Source organism: Etheostoma cragini, chromosome 20 (assembly GCF_013103735.1).
Source record: "Etheostoma cragini isolate CJK2018 chromosome 20, CSU_Ecrag_1.0, whole genome shotgun sequence".
NCBI lineage: Eukaryota > Metazoa > Chordata > Actinopteri > Perciformes > Percidae > Etheostoma > Etheostoma cragini.
The window spans coordinates 22,756,030-22,769,671 of record NC_048426.1 but is presented as its reverse complement, the minus strand read 5'-3'; the positions used below and the strand labels follow the sequence as shown (position 1 = coordinate 22,769,671).

The window sequence follows — 13,642 nt, the reverse complement described above, 5'->3', positions numbered from 1 at the left end:
TTTAAGTTACTTCCGCAGTGGTTGCACTTTTCCGAACCGGATGCTCTGTCCATCAATATATATACGGTCTATGATACACACACACACACACACACACACACACACACACACACACACACACTCACTCAAACACACACACACACACATATACACACACATACACACATTCTGAAGTTTTGAAGAAAATTTGGACAAGTCAAGGCAGGTCTGCTTAGTGCCCCTCAGTAAATAATGAGGGATTTGCTATGGACAAAGTACACGCGGTGATACACTGTTAAGAGCTAATGATGTTTAACCCAACACAGTCACAGGGCATTTTGTGAAATGGTCTCATAAGTAAATCTCAGGACAACAACGACACAGTTGGGTTTAGGAAAAGAAGAACGGGACGGTTGGGTTCAGGAAAAGAAGAACGGGACGGTTGGGTTCAGGAAAAGAAGAACGGGACGGTTGGGTTTAGGAAAAGAAGAATGGGACGGTTGGGAACAGAAGAACGGGACGGTTGGGTTTAGGAAAAGAAGAAAGGGACGGTTGGGTTTAGGAAAAGGAGAACGGGACGGTTGGGTTCAGGAAAACATGACACAATCTCCGGGCTCCTGGGGGAAAAGTCCTGTGTTGTTTGACCCGTCCACCACCCCAATCACCCTTCCTAAGCGGATTTTCATGCTTTCATATTACTTGCCACCGTAGTCATCTTCTCATTGAGAATTGTGCTGTGATCACGAAAGATTTGTTTAAAAAAAATGTTAAATAGATTAAATTACATGACCATTTCTCAAACTGCCGTGAGACTGGGTTGTTTAACTATGTATCCAGCTATTTTATGTAGCTCACGTTACTCTATTGTGTGAACATTTAACTTCTATACATTTGTATTTGGCGTTTTCTTTTGCGGGGTGTAAATGTTCCACCAAAACAAGTTTAAACGATTGTGATTGGCTTAAAGAAATGCAAACAACCCAGAGCGGTCTTTCTCCTATCCCAGAATGTATCTGTGGTATAGCCAGACCTGAGTAAGGTGCTGTGGAGATAGGCTGGGCAATGCAAGATTAACACACACATTAATAACCCCTCTAAATTTATTTATTCACATGCCGGTTTTTGAATTTTGGTACATATTGAACATACCCATAGGCAGTCACAGCTATGGATTAGCTCTACGTGATTACCTTTGCCCATTATATGCATTCAGTCATGCATGTTCACATGCATGCTCAGACAGACCTGCAGTGTAAAGTACGACATTTTAGGAAATGCTTTTTTAAGCAGTTGTTATGGTTGTTTTGTAATAAGAGCTAATGAAAGCCTTGCTCCGTCTGTAGCTATAGTGTCCACTCAGCATGCAATCTTGCCAAAAGACCTCCTTCTAAACGTCCCCTCCCTCCACGTCTGCTTGTCTGCAGGTATAACTACGGTGCTGACCATGACCACCATCAATACCCACCTTAGGGAGACTCTACCCAAGATCCCCTACGTCAAGGCCATTGACATTTACCTTATGGGTTGCTTTGTCTTTGTCTTTCTGGCCTTGCTGGAGTACGCCTTTGTCAACTACATCTTCTTCGGTCGAGGTCCTCACCTGCAGAAGAAGGTGGCAGAAAAGGCCGCCAAGTCCAACAACGAAAACAAGAGCAGACTGGAGAGCAACAAAGTGCAGGTGGGAAAACATCACCCAGCCCAGACACACCAAGCCAATGGTTGGCCAAAAAGTGACAGAATCCAAAGCCGAACCCTGCTTACTGTAACACCTCCGTACACCTGGCCAATCGCTGCATAAAGTAGACACGGCTGTCAGATACAAGCACTTCTTTTTATGCATGCTCACACCTTAAATTTTGTTCTACCTTTACCTCTTAGTGCTTGTGGGATTTTCAGCTCCTCAAAGAAAACACTTTATGCTTCCTTCAAAATTGTCAGTAAAAAAGATTCCTTAAAAGGTCTTACCTGGGCGCAACCTCTAGCTCACCCAGTAGAGTGTGCGCCCCATATAAACTGTATCCTTGGCAGCGGCCTTGGGTTCAAAACTGACCAAAAGCCCTACGCTGCATGCACCCCCCCACCCTTTCTTGACTTTGGGTTAGTCCAAGACTCAGTGTTGATATTCTTATAAATGGGTTGATGCTCGTTGTTTTAAACCCAGTTCAGACCAAAGATTCGTGACGAGACAAGTTGAAACTACTTTGTTGACACTTCGGTTGGTAGCATTCAAAAACATACCAGTTCACACCAATGCGTCGAGACGCTTTATCATATCCATAGCAACTCTTTGTTCTTCCGTCCTAACTACCAACTTTTAGGCTTTTTGTAGCTAAATATATCATTTGTTACGTCTAAAGTTGAATGGGGACAACATTGGGGATAGTGAGATGTTTGCTATAGTTCCATTTCTGTTTGTCTGAGGCGCTCTCTCTCTTCAGTCAATCTCTAGCTCCCTCGACCGTATATTTGCTTTGCGCTCATTGAGCCACAGTTAACAGTTTGTAACAGAAATAAATTGGATTATGGATTTTTTTTTATAGCTGGCTTTAGAAGATGACTTCTCTATTGGCTGTTGACACATGTGACGTATCTTACGTTCTACATCCAGCTGCTGGAGACTGGACCCGCTGAGTTGCAGCCGCACTATCAGCCAGTTTGAGTCGAGCAGAGATGGGCCGGTTCAGACCGCTGCAATTTTTTTGTCTTGTCGCAAATCTTTGGTCTGAACTGGGCTTTAAGAATCCAACCCATGACATTGTATTCTATTCGGGTTTTGGTTACAGTATGAATTGATTGAAATCTGATGACCTCCTTCCTCAGGTTGATGCCCATGGCAACATCCTCCTGACCAACCTAACCAGCGAGATGAGTGGAGCAGACATGATGGGCGTTCTCAACGACCCTCGGGCTACCATGTTCTCTTACGACAGCGCCAGCATACAGTACCGCAAGCCGATGGCCAGCCGAGACCTGTACGGACGACCGGCCATCGACCGGCCAATGGGCCACAAGAAGGGTCGCTTGCGGAGGAGGGCCTCGCAGCTCAAAGTCAAGATCCCGGACCTCACGGATGTCAACGCCATAGACAAGTGGTCCCGTGTCATCTTCCCAATTGCATTCACCTTCTTCAACTTGGTCTACTGGCTTTACTATGTCAATTAGGGTGGCAGCGGTGGCGAGCCTGTGCAGAAGCACCAATGTTAATGGTTTGATGGAAAATCTACCTAGATCTTGTACAGCAATGAAAATGAAGAAGCGTTCAGTCCATTTGTACAAATCCTGTTTTGGAATGAGTAGTACTGGATGTCTTTACAATGTACATACAATTTAATATATAATATATAAATATATATATATATATAACAGAGGTATAATTTATTAAAAATCCTATCACTTTTGCTGTACTCATCCATACAAAATAGATAGATACAATAATGGAATTTAAGACAAAGTATAGATATGTTATTTCTAAGTTCAAACTTGCCAAAAAGACTTTGGTGACTCCGAAGATGCAGGCAATGATCTTTCCTTTCCTATCTCTTTTTCTTACCTTCTGTTATCTCACTTTTTGCATGTGAATGGAACACAACCTATTGTTTGCTTAATGTAAAACAAAAAACAAGAAAAAAGGAATCCCAGTGCAAAACGTGTACAGGAGGTACATAAAACCTTTAACATGATCTTGTGACTGAAGCTAGTCCAACTAATTAACAGAAGATGTTTGGTTGAATTCTACGAAGCTCCTAAAGGGACATGGGGAAGTTTAATTTTTTTCTTGCTTCTCTTGAGCACAAGATACTTTCTGGTGCACACTCATAGTTTTCCCATTAGCAGGCAAAAGTAACTCATGCTCATGAGAAACCATTCTTAGGCTAGCAAAATTATGCTAACAACGCACCGCTAACGTCATGTGGCTATTGTTTCACAATTTCACAGTCACAGTATGAAATCGATTAACAGCAACCTTATAATATTTTAATGACACTTTGAGATACATTTAGTTGCGTTTTCCGGAAGAACACCTCCTCCTCAGCAGTAGGATTGGCCATCGAGAACTGACAAAAATTGGAATCACCGGGTCCAAATTTAACATGCACAAACACAAGTTTTGGTGTCTGTAGCGGCGACTGTACTTCATGGCGCTTGTTGTGTTGCAGCCATGGGGCACTGTAAGCGGCATTGAAAAAGCCTGGTTAAACTGCAAATCACCATTGAATTTGTGAGATAAGCATGTGACCCGTGTCAACTCCACCACTCAAAGAATCCGAATCAACAATCGATAAGAACCGGAATCAGAAGAAAACAATGCCCAACCCTACTCGGCAGCCATTCTGACTGGTATTCAGATTGTTTTCTTGTGAGCATGCAAATGTATCTCGTGCTCACAAGAAACCAAGAAGACCAGTTAGAATAGTAGTAGTAGTAGTAGTAGTATACTATCTCATGCTTATGAGCGTTTCTTGAGCACACCAGAAAACTAAACTTCCCCATGCATGTACCTGTAGGGGCTCCGTAGCATTCCATCTTGATAAGTTAGTTCTTATAGTGCGTTCCATTTTTACTCAGAGGTCGTTTTTCCGAGGTCAAAGTCGGAAACGCGCCCCCTGACCTTGGACTTCCAAGCTTGGAACTCAGAAAACCTCCGAGTACCCCATGCTTCAAGTCCAACATGGATGCTTCGTGCATCAACAGCTTGAGCTTTAGTTACTTACAGTTAATAGCACTTCTGTTATACGTGTGTCTCACTAAATCAGTCAAACACACCATCCTGTACAACTTCTATCTGTGGACATGTTACATACATTTTTGTATGCACAAAAAGCAGTGTAATGCGCTGTTATTAACTGGTATTTCTAACATGGCTAACATGGCTAGAGCTAACCCCACAATGAGAAACTTGACTAGTAAGTGACATGCATTTGACTCGGGTGTGACGTCATTCCCAGCTCCAGCTTCCCAGTTCCAAGGAAAATGGAACGCACCATTATTTGGTTTGAGAAGAAGTTCAAGGCTTTGACTGAGCTTGTTTTTATGGAGTTATGTTGAAATCCTTCTCTGACCGCCATCTTTGAGCTAACAAACATGTCCGATTGCTATTCAAGAATGACGTGTGTTTTGACAAGTTTCTTTTATATTTCTGTAACCAAAAAAAAGAAGCTTTGCATGGTTCTACTGAGCCACCCTGTATTATAATCATCATACTGTATGCTTTTGAACAATCGTTGCATTTAAGGTATGGTAAGTACAGGACACATGTTAATTGGAACTCCACTAATTTCCTAAAAAAACAAAATGTAGTTAAATTTGTACCTACCATGTTCTCACAGCGTCTGTGAGCATGTTCAGTGGAATTTTCTTTAAAAGAAATCAGGTAAAGAATGACCAATGATGTCACCATGCTTTCAAAATCACATTCAAAGACTTTAAGCTCTGATAAAACTCGCTGCTGGCGTTGAAACACGTGGTGTGACAGACTATTATTGAACATTTTTGGTCAGATACCTGAAAAACTGTACATACTGTAATAGAATTGCATAGAGTCTCATCCACCTCCGTGTGTAATCAAAGGACAAGTACTTGATCAATATTCCTCTAATTTATTTTGTCAGTGGATGGCCTTTTAACTTATTACGAGGCATATCTTCAGGGCCAGGGATCAGTTGTAAGACCCAAGTCCAAGTTTGCAGTTGGGTTCCAATACATTTTTTAAGGTAAACTAGTGGTGGGGACAGCAAGAGTAGGTGTGACAAACAATTAGCATCACACAGTGTGAATAGCCAGTCGGTGTTCCAAGATTGTATGTCCATATTGGACCATTCCATACCTCACAACCATGTTCAGTGCCCATGCAGGAATAAGCGTGTCCTTTACAGTATATAGTGAGGCTGAAAGTCAGGGTGTTGATAGTCTTGCTTGGCCAGTCCTTCCCCCACAGCACTGCAAAGGAGGGTGTGGCTAGTCCACATAGCATACCGGGATGGCAGAAAAACCTGCTCTGGTTTATTTGTATTTGTTTAAACCAATCACAATCACGGTCCGAGCATATCCGAAATCTTAATAAGAAACAAATAGTACGCAAATTGCATTATAAGCCGGCATAAATATCCCACAATGCAATGTGGTAGTAATGACAACCTTAATAACAGACAGACGGACAGCAACCAAGAAGCTCTGTAACGTCAACATTGCTCTAATTTACATTTCTTCATATTTAAATGACCAATGGTATAGTTATTCCCGTTTTTCAGTATTTTAAGCCTTATCTGGCAATGCCGCTCGAGGGGAGGTCGGCATGGGTTACACTGCTCTTGCTACAGCATCGGCATTTAAGGAAGAAGCTAACGTTTAGGAACCGAAACGGTAATGCATGAGCACTGAACATTAAAATCTGGCTTAAAGTGCTCATACTATGCTTATTTTCACATTCATAATTGTATTAGAGGTTGTACCAGAATCGGTATAAGTTTAATTAAAAAAATATATATTTTTGCCGTACAGCACATTGCTGCAGCTCCTCTTTTCACCCTGTGTGTTGAGCTCTTAAAGCTACCGAGGCGTTTCACTTTCATTCAGTACCTGGGTAAGGACTACTAGCCAGTCAGAAGCAGAGTATTAGGGCACGCTATACTAGCAGCTAGACAAGCATTAGAATGTGTTACAAAGTGACACACATTCGTTACGGAAGTAAAGGCTGGACTACAATAGAGGTGTTTGGAGCAGTTTGTGAGCAGTGTTTTCTGTTGGAGATGGTAACTCCCTTTGGGGGGGGGGGCACTTTGGGCTTTTTCACTTTGTAAACCTATAACATGCACAAAAAGATATAACACAATAAAGGAAAGGGAAAAAGCCAAAAAGGATAATGTGAGCACTTTAAATCGCGAGGTGCAGATTCATCCAATATGGGCATAGTTCCTGGTGAGTGGGGGACTCAACCACTAAACTAAACGTTTACCCTGGACAGGAGAGGAAAGGGTAAACTGAGACTCATTGTGTGTTTGTATTAGTCCTGGTTCCCCCGCATATCTCCCGCATGCTACTTCTCTTGGAATACCAAGGTGTGTCAACCTTTGCAAACATTCTTGTAAGGTGTCTTTGTGTTCTAGTCCCTTTTATTGTGAAACTTTGAAGAAGATGCCTTTTCTTACAGCCCATAAACTACACAGACTTAGGGACAGCCAGTTGTGTTGGCTTTCTATGTCATCAGGACACTTGCAAAGCAAACAGGGATTCAGAGTTGCTGGCTTCGGCAGAGATATATGCATTCTTCTGGTCACCGAGGGAGTTTGTGCGCTGCAGGGTGTGAATGTTCACAGTGGATCAACTGACAGGACAACTTTTTGGGTGTTTTTTTCATAGCGATCAGCCAGGTTGTAAACAAACCAACCGTTATCCATATTATTTAACCACATGTTCGGAGGCAAACATTAAAGTGAGTGCACCTGGAAAACCTGAAAGCAGGTATTTCCCAAATGGACCTATCCTTTAAAACCTGTCTTTAGCATCTTTCTCTGATAGTATATTAATACAGCTAAAACTGCAGATACAAAATGTAAGTGGTTTAAGCGATGTGTTTTTTTCTTCCTCAACGTTTACCCAGTTAAGGACACACTGTTGCAGATACTTGATGGTGAGGACAAATGTGGACTGCTTGTCTTATCAGGGCTTTAAACAAAACAACAAAAACACAGCAAAAGCAGATAGGCTTCTACAGGACACAATAGCAGTGTGCTCTTTCCTCATGGCTGAATATTGTGCCTTTACCAAGACTCTCAATATTTTCACAGGGTTTAACTTAACTTCTATCTAGTGAGTAGAACTTAAAAGACAAATCATCTTGTACGCTTTTGTTTTTTTTTAGATCAAGAAGAACGAGGAGAACCAAAAACAGACGTGGACTCTTTAGGATCTTTTTCTGAGGCTCCAAAGTACTATTAGCTAAGCGTAGATTGTAGTATTAAGACATTCCCAGCATTACGATGACAATCTTTTGAACTCAATGCTGAAAGAAAAAAAAGAAAATCTTGTGCAAGGTTGGTCTCCATGCTGCTCCTGTTGCTGTTTCTAGCACACGGACAGGAGGTAAAAAAAGGAAAAACAGCTTTCTTTACGACAAAGGATCGGGAGCAGATGGACACATGTTTTCTCTGAATGAACGAGCTAATGGAAGCCCTGAACAACTGGTTTGCCTAAAGGCTCTGGAGGGGGGGGGGGGGGGGGGGGACATATGCTGGACTCTTATTGTGTAAAATTACTGTACATTTTTTTCTCTCATGCTCTTTATGTGCTCTCAAGTGGAATCGGGTGGGTGTCTGTTAACAGGCAAACATATGAGTGTGTGTGTGTGTGTGTGTGTGTATTTGGGTGTGCATGGCAGTTCGTGTCTGCAAAATTGTGTGAGTGTGCATGCGTGTTGGTCTGTGTGTGTGCTTGGGAGTGCCTATGCGTGCACAATGTATGCGTGTGCATGCATGGGAGTAAATGTCCGTGCATGCGTGTGTGTCTGTGCGTGTCCATGGGAGTGATTGTGTGTAAGATTGTGTGTGCATGGGAGTACGTGTGTGTGAGAGTGAGTGAGTGCATGGGTGTGTGTGCCTGCGCATGGGAGGGAGTGAGTGTGTGTAAGATGGTGCACATCTGCAAGATTGTGTGTGCTTGGGAGTACATGTGTGTGCGTGTGCGCATAAGTGTGCGCGCGTGTGCGCACGTGTGAGTACGAGCATATGGATGCGTGTGAGGGAGAGAAAACACGACATACAAATTCTTTGTGTCAACTTATAGAGACTTCAAAGATTAGAGTTTAAATAAAATTGCTGACATCTCTATCAACTATAAGGTGTATTTTTGGAGGATTAACAGAAACAAGTATGTTTGCTTTTTGTTGTTTAATAAACCTTAAAACATCTCATGATGGGGGTTGGTGTGATGACAGCAGCCCAGTTTAGATTTTGCCCCTCAGGGCCCTCTAACAGGTTAATCCAACCATGAAAATATGAACTTCGTACAAATAACATTAAATCCAGAGATGTGTTCTGCATCTAACAAATGGAGGGTAACTGGTTCACACTTACACGCCATGCTACTCTTAAGGCAGAAGAAAGACTACTTACTTTTTAATGTGTTCTCATTACACTTGAATCATGTGGACTCATTCGTTTGTGGATTTTTAATAAGTTGATAATGATCCTAATTTATTTACAAGTGCATTTTATTTCATTGGACCTAGAAATTAAAGAGTAAAGTAATTCAAACAAAATCCAGTTGCTGAATGCTGTGCTGAATCATTTAACCCGGCTTTAATTTTCCTACGTTTTTATTACAATATTCTGTACAATGTCAGCACATACCCTCTGCACTGCAAATTTGAGTCATCCCAACAGTCCATTCAATGAAGCTGCATTTATCTGTGTGCACAGTTCAGTGAGCTGCTGCACAACATCAAGTCTGATGAGGGGGGATCTTCTCGAGACTGGTGAGATCATAATGACTGCTTTACAGTATGTGAAGGGGATTGGTAGCTGGGCAAGGAGGACATCGGGGCAAGCTGTTTTGAACTAATTAACTTAGTTTAATTGCAAAAAAAGGAAACAAAGAACCGGGTTAGGTTTAGGAAAAGAAGAATAGGGTTGTCTTTTGTAAAGAAAAAAAAAAAGAAACCCATAATTGAGTTTAGGAAACTACACCCACAAAACAAAGAGACGGTTGGGTTTAGGAAACAAAGAACAGGTTTGGTTTAGGAAACAAAGAACAGGTTTGGTTTAGGAAAAGAAGAATCGGGTTGTCTTTATAGGAAACGTGACGCACAGGTGAAAGTCCCGTGTTTTACCCATCCACCACCTCGACCGATCTCCCAACGTGGATTTTTGCCCCTTCATACTACTCGCTACCGCCTCAATTCACACACTATTGCGAGGTAATGTAAGTCAATGGAGAACAAACAGGGTTGACAAACGCGCTAAAAAGCGAGTATGCATGACAAAGTAACGCCGTAGACTTCCACAGAGACCAGTGAGGTCAATAAGAAGCCCTTTTCCGAGGATGGCTGAGTGTTGCTGGGCAGCCTAAAACTGAGCTCGTCGACGTAGATGTGGCGTGGGCAACCTGTCTGAAAGTTGTAAGTCTTCTGGTAGCTGTGCAAGAGAAATCTCAATCATTCAATCTTGCAGAGACCGAGAGCGTGAGTAGGAGCGGTCCATGAGCGGAGGAGCAGGAGAAACGTTTGGTAAGTATTCTGATGAATTATTTTGTCATTATGGCTGTATGCATCCACGTCCCCAAGCAACCCCCCACACGATTGCCAGCAAGCTTCTCCTGACTATACGATAATTTATATATTGTGCGACACAATCCTTATCATAATCCTATTTTTATAAAAACATCTGCTAGGGGGCCATAATGTGGGATACAAGGTAAAGGAGCCTTTTATACATTGTTGTGGGTGGGTACGCTTTTCGGATGCTCGCCTACCCCCTTGGATTGAGGCCAGCACTGACTCATACTCTTTTATGTCTATCTGTCAGAAGTGGAAAGTAACACAATACAGACTAAAATAACAAAAATAATAACACCATACAAACTACACAACAAATTACTGTATTGTATATTCAATAGTTTTGGTGTGTAGTTTTCAATTGATTTTTTCAAATAGTTTTTAAAATTGGTAATTTAAAATGCACTTGATAACGATTTGAAGTATTAAATTTGGCTACAATACGAATCCCATCCATTACTGACGATTGAAAACGAAAGGAAGAAGAAGAACTAGAACTGCACGCAGTTTCAACGGGGTCCAAGCCTCCCCTTGCAAGTCGTCCCCAGCGAACCGAGGAAAAGTTCTATGTTGATCAGAGCGCCCCCTAAGGGCCTGTCTTTAACAAATTTGGCAGTGAGCCTCCGGGCGGTGGGCGAAACAATCATTACTGGTTTGGTGTTGATGGCATTTACTGCGGCAGAGATATTGCAATTGCAAATTTCCCTATTAAATTGACTTTGTTGACAAAACCAAACGTTAATTATAGCGCCCCCTAATGGCCAATCGTTACCAGATTTGGAATAAAGCCTCCGGGCGGCATGCCAAACAATCACCCCAAGTTTGGTGTTGATATCACGTATTTTGGCCGAGATATGGCAAAGTTGGTTCATGAAAAACCCACTTTTTTGTATTTGTAGCGGCCCCTAATGGCCAATGTTCGTGGAATTTGATGTAGAGCCTTAGAGGGTCATAGCAAACAATATTGTAAAGTTTGGCTTTGATAGCATTTATTTTGGCTGAGATATGGCAACGGCAATGTTTTCCTAGCTAGCTACAAAACTTTGTTTATACAACATAAGTTGTATAAGTTGTATACAACTTTGTGTCAGGTTGGCCTTGAGATGCTATTTGCCAAGTTTCGTGCAGATCCATTGCACGGTCTCGGAGGAGTTCGAAAAAGTTGGTTTTTGATAAATCGCGGTTTTTCACGCATAAAAGTCTAGGCGAAAATGGGCGTGGCCTATATCACGAGATTCATTAGGATCCAGGGAACGCGTGGATGTAAGGATTTTAAATTTCCGATGTACGGTTTGGGAGTAATAGGGCTAAACGTGTTTTTCTCTGCTATAGCGCCACCTAGTGGTAGAAGTGGGTCATTTTTTTGGCTGAGGTCTTTGCGGACTTTCGGACTAGTCCTGAAAATGGCGCGTCGCCACCATGTACGGTTTAGGCTCTAGCACAACTTTTATGCGGAGAAGAGTAATGGAGGAGGAAAATAAGAAGAAGAAACCTTACGAAAACAATAGGGTTCCACAGCCCTGCTGTGTGAACCGCGTATCGCCTTGCGATTACTGCGGTGCACGCATCCTCGGTCTTGGACCCCTAAATATCCCTCCCTGAACCACTAGAGTGACGAATGAGTCTTTCTGTAGGCGACTGGGGGGAGACGGAGGTGGATCAGGCGAGCGACGGCGGTTCAGAGACTGTTTCCGTAGAAATGACAGCTGAAACATTGAATTCTGCTGCCCAAAACGCCGAAAACCCTTGGCCACATTTGAAAGACTTCATTTAAATTCAACAGGGCCAGCAGCATCTTCATGCAATGCCAGATGTGCGGAAGCATGTCATTGGTACTTCCAACAAAGTTTTCATGACTGCTGTATAGCAAAACAACTAGCAACCCAAAGGACAACGTCTATACGACACTGGCTAAATTAATTCACATGCATCTAGTTAGCTCATCCGGGCTACTTAGGCGTCTGGAAGCTAGCCGCTAGTCTGGCTGGGAACGTTCGTCTCGGTTGAACAGATGTGTCCCAATACATGTGTATAAATGTGTATAGATTTATGCAAATTTGGATTGATTTTTCTTTACTTAAAAAAAATAGCTTTGGATTTGTGACCCCTTGTCCTATTTTCACTACATAGGAGAGATCCCCCCCCTCCCGCCCCGTTTCACAGTTGTTTACTTAATGTACACTTCAAATGAACTACTTTTTAACTTGAGTCATTTTTCAGATAGGTAAAATGGGCCATTACATAGTTATGTAATAATTCACTTTCACGTAATATTTCATTCAAGTATTGGTACTTTTGCTTGAGTACAATAGTTTAGTACTTTGTCCACCTCTGCCAGTCGTCCACTGTAGACATGATGGACATTGTCTTCATGGAGACTGAAGGTCTGCTGTGCAGCTGTGGCGGCTGGAGGAGAACGCCATCAGTCTGCAGCTAACAGCAGCTCGTCCTCATGATTAACCGAGTGAAGACCAATGCCATTAGCGCGTTTAGCATGACTGTGTCTCCGCCGGCAGTTGTGCTCATTCTCATTATTAATAAGACAGCCGGCCGTCTAATCGACCGGAAGACCACAGCCAGGACACAGTTACTACACAGAGCCCGCTGAGACATCTCCGCTTTCTCTTAGCTTTCATTGTTTTAGTTCTCATCTTTGTCTCCTTTTATCCAAAGTAAACATTGTTTCAGGATTGGTTTTACATTTTTACACATTCTACCTGTCCATACGGGACATTAAGTGATGGGGGACAAGGGGACGGGGGACAGGTTAAGATGAGGCTTTAGCAGTCTGACTTAATCAAATCATCTGGGGATCGGTGGGGAGAGACGTCTAGACCTCTATCAATTATTACAAATTAATTGTCTAATTGTCAATTTAACATTGTTTACATTACATTAGCTAAGGTCTTGAGGGGGGGGGGGGTATAGCTGTTGATGGTTATTGTTGATTTTGTTTAGATAGGCCAAATTGTAATTATAGAAGTAATTATTTGTCGGACTATTGAGCTAAAGCTATGCTAGTTGATGGCACTTGACCCTATACATGTCCAAAACAACAGAAATGAAGGGGGGGGGAGTTATGGTTTATGGTAATAAAGAGGCGTGGTTAACTTCATAGTCTGTGCATTTGTGTTATGTTATCAGGGTCACATAACAGCGATATAAGTCAAAAGATGTATCCTAGAAATAAAAAGGAAAAAGTATCCCTTAAATTTGGTCGATTTTAAATCAACACAATCAAAAAGGCAAAGAGAAGTTTATTTTAATATGTTCATGATACAACACATCGTGAAAGCATTAAGTGTTCAACTGTTCATAAACAAGTGAATTACAAAGGGCAGAACTCATTATCGCATCTGAAAAACATCCACTGGACCTCCTGTAGTGGGGGGGGGG

General features: G+C 42.2%; 2 protein-coding genes and 2 long non-coding RNA genes across 4 annotated transcripts in view; 2 read left to right on the top strand and 2 right to left on the bottom strand.

The window, feature by feature from the left end:
* Positions 1–3,740, top strand: part of gabrb1 (gamma-aminobutyric acid type A receptor subunit beta1) — a 49,567-nt gene extending 45,827 nt beyond the window's left edge. The window contains exons 8-9 of the mRNA XM_034857683.1: positions 1,404–1,657; positions 2,800–3,740. Of these exons, the coding sequence (XP_034713574.1) occupies positions 1,404–1,657; positions 2,800–3,141 (596 nt within the window). The 3' untranslated portion in view covers positions 3,142–3,740. The remainder of the gene's footprint in view (positions 1–1,403; positions 1,658–2,799) is intronic.
* Positions 3,741–4,763: 1,023 nt separating this feature from the next.
* The window catches only part of LOC117935516, a 21,289-nt gene continuing 12,410 nt past the window's right edge, over positions 4,764–13,642 (bottom strand). Inside the window, exon 3 of the long non-coding RNA XR_004654774.1 lies at positions 4,764–4,875. This is a non-coding gene — a long non-coding RNA (uncharacterized LOC117935516). The remainder of the gene's footprint in view (positions 4,876–13,642) is intronic.
* LOC117935511 lies at positions 6,565–7,999 on the top strand. Its single transcript, XR_004654769.1, has 2 exons — positions 6,565–7,606; positions 7,838–7,999. It is a non-coding gene; the product is annotated as an uncharacterized LOC117935511 (long non-coding RNA).
* The window catches only part of commd8 (COMM domain containing 8), a 4,413-nt gene continuing 4,236 nt past the window's right edge, over positions 13,466–13,642 (bottom strand). Inside the window, exon 5 of the mRNA XM_034857713.1 lies at positions 13,466–13,642. This exon is cut by the window's right edge and continues 36 nt beyond it. The gene's annotated coding sequence lies outside the window, so the exon portion shown is untranslated.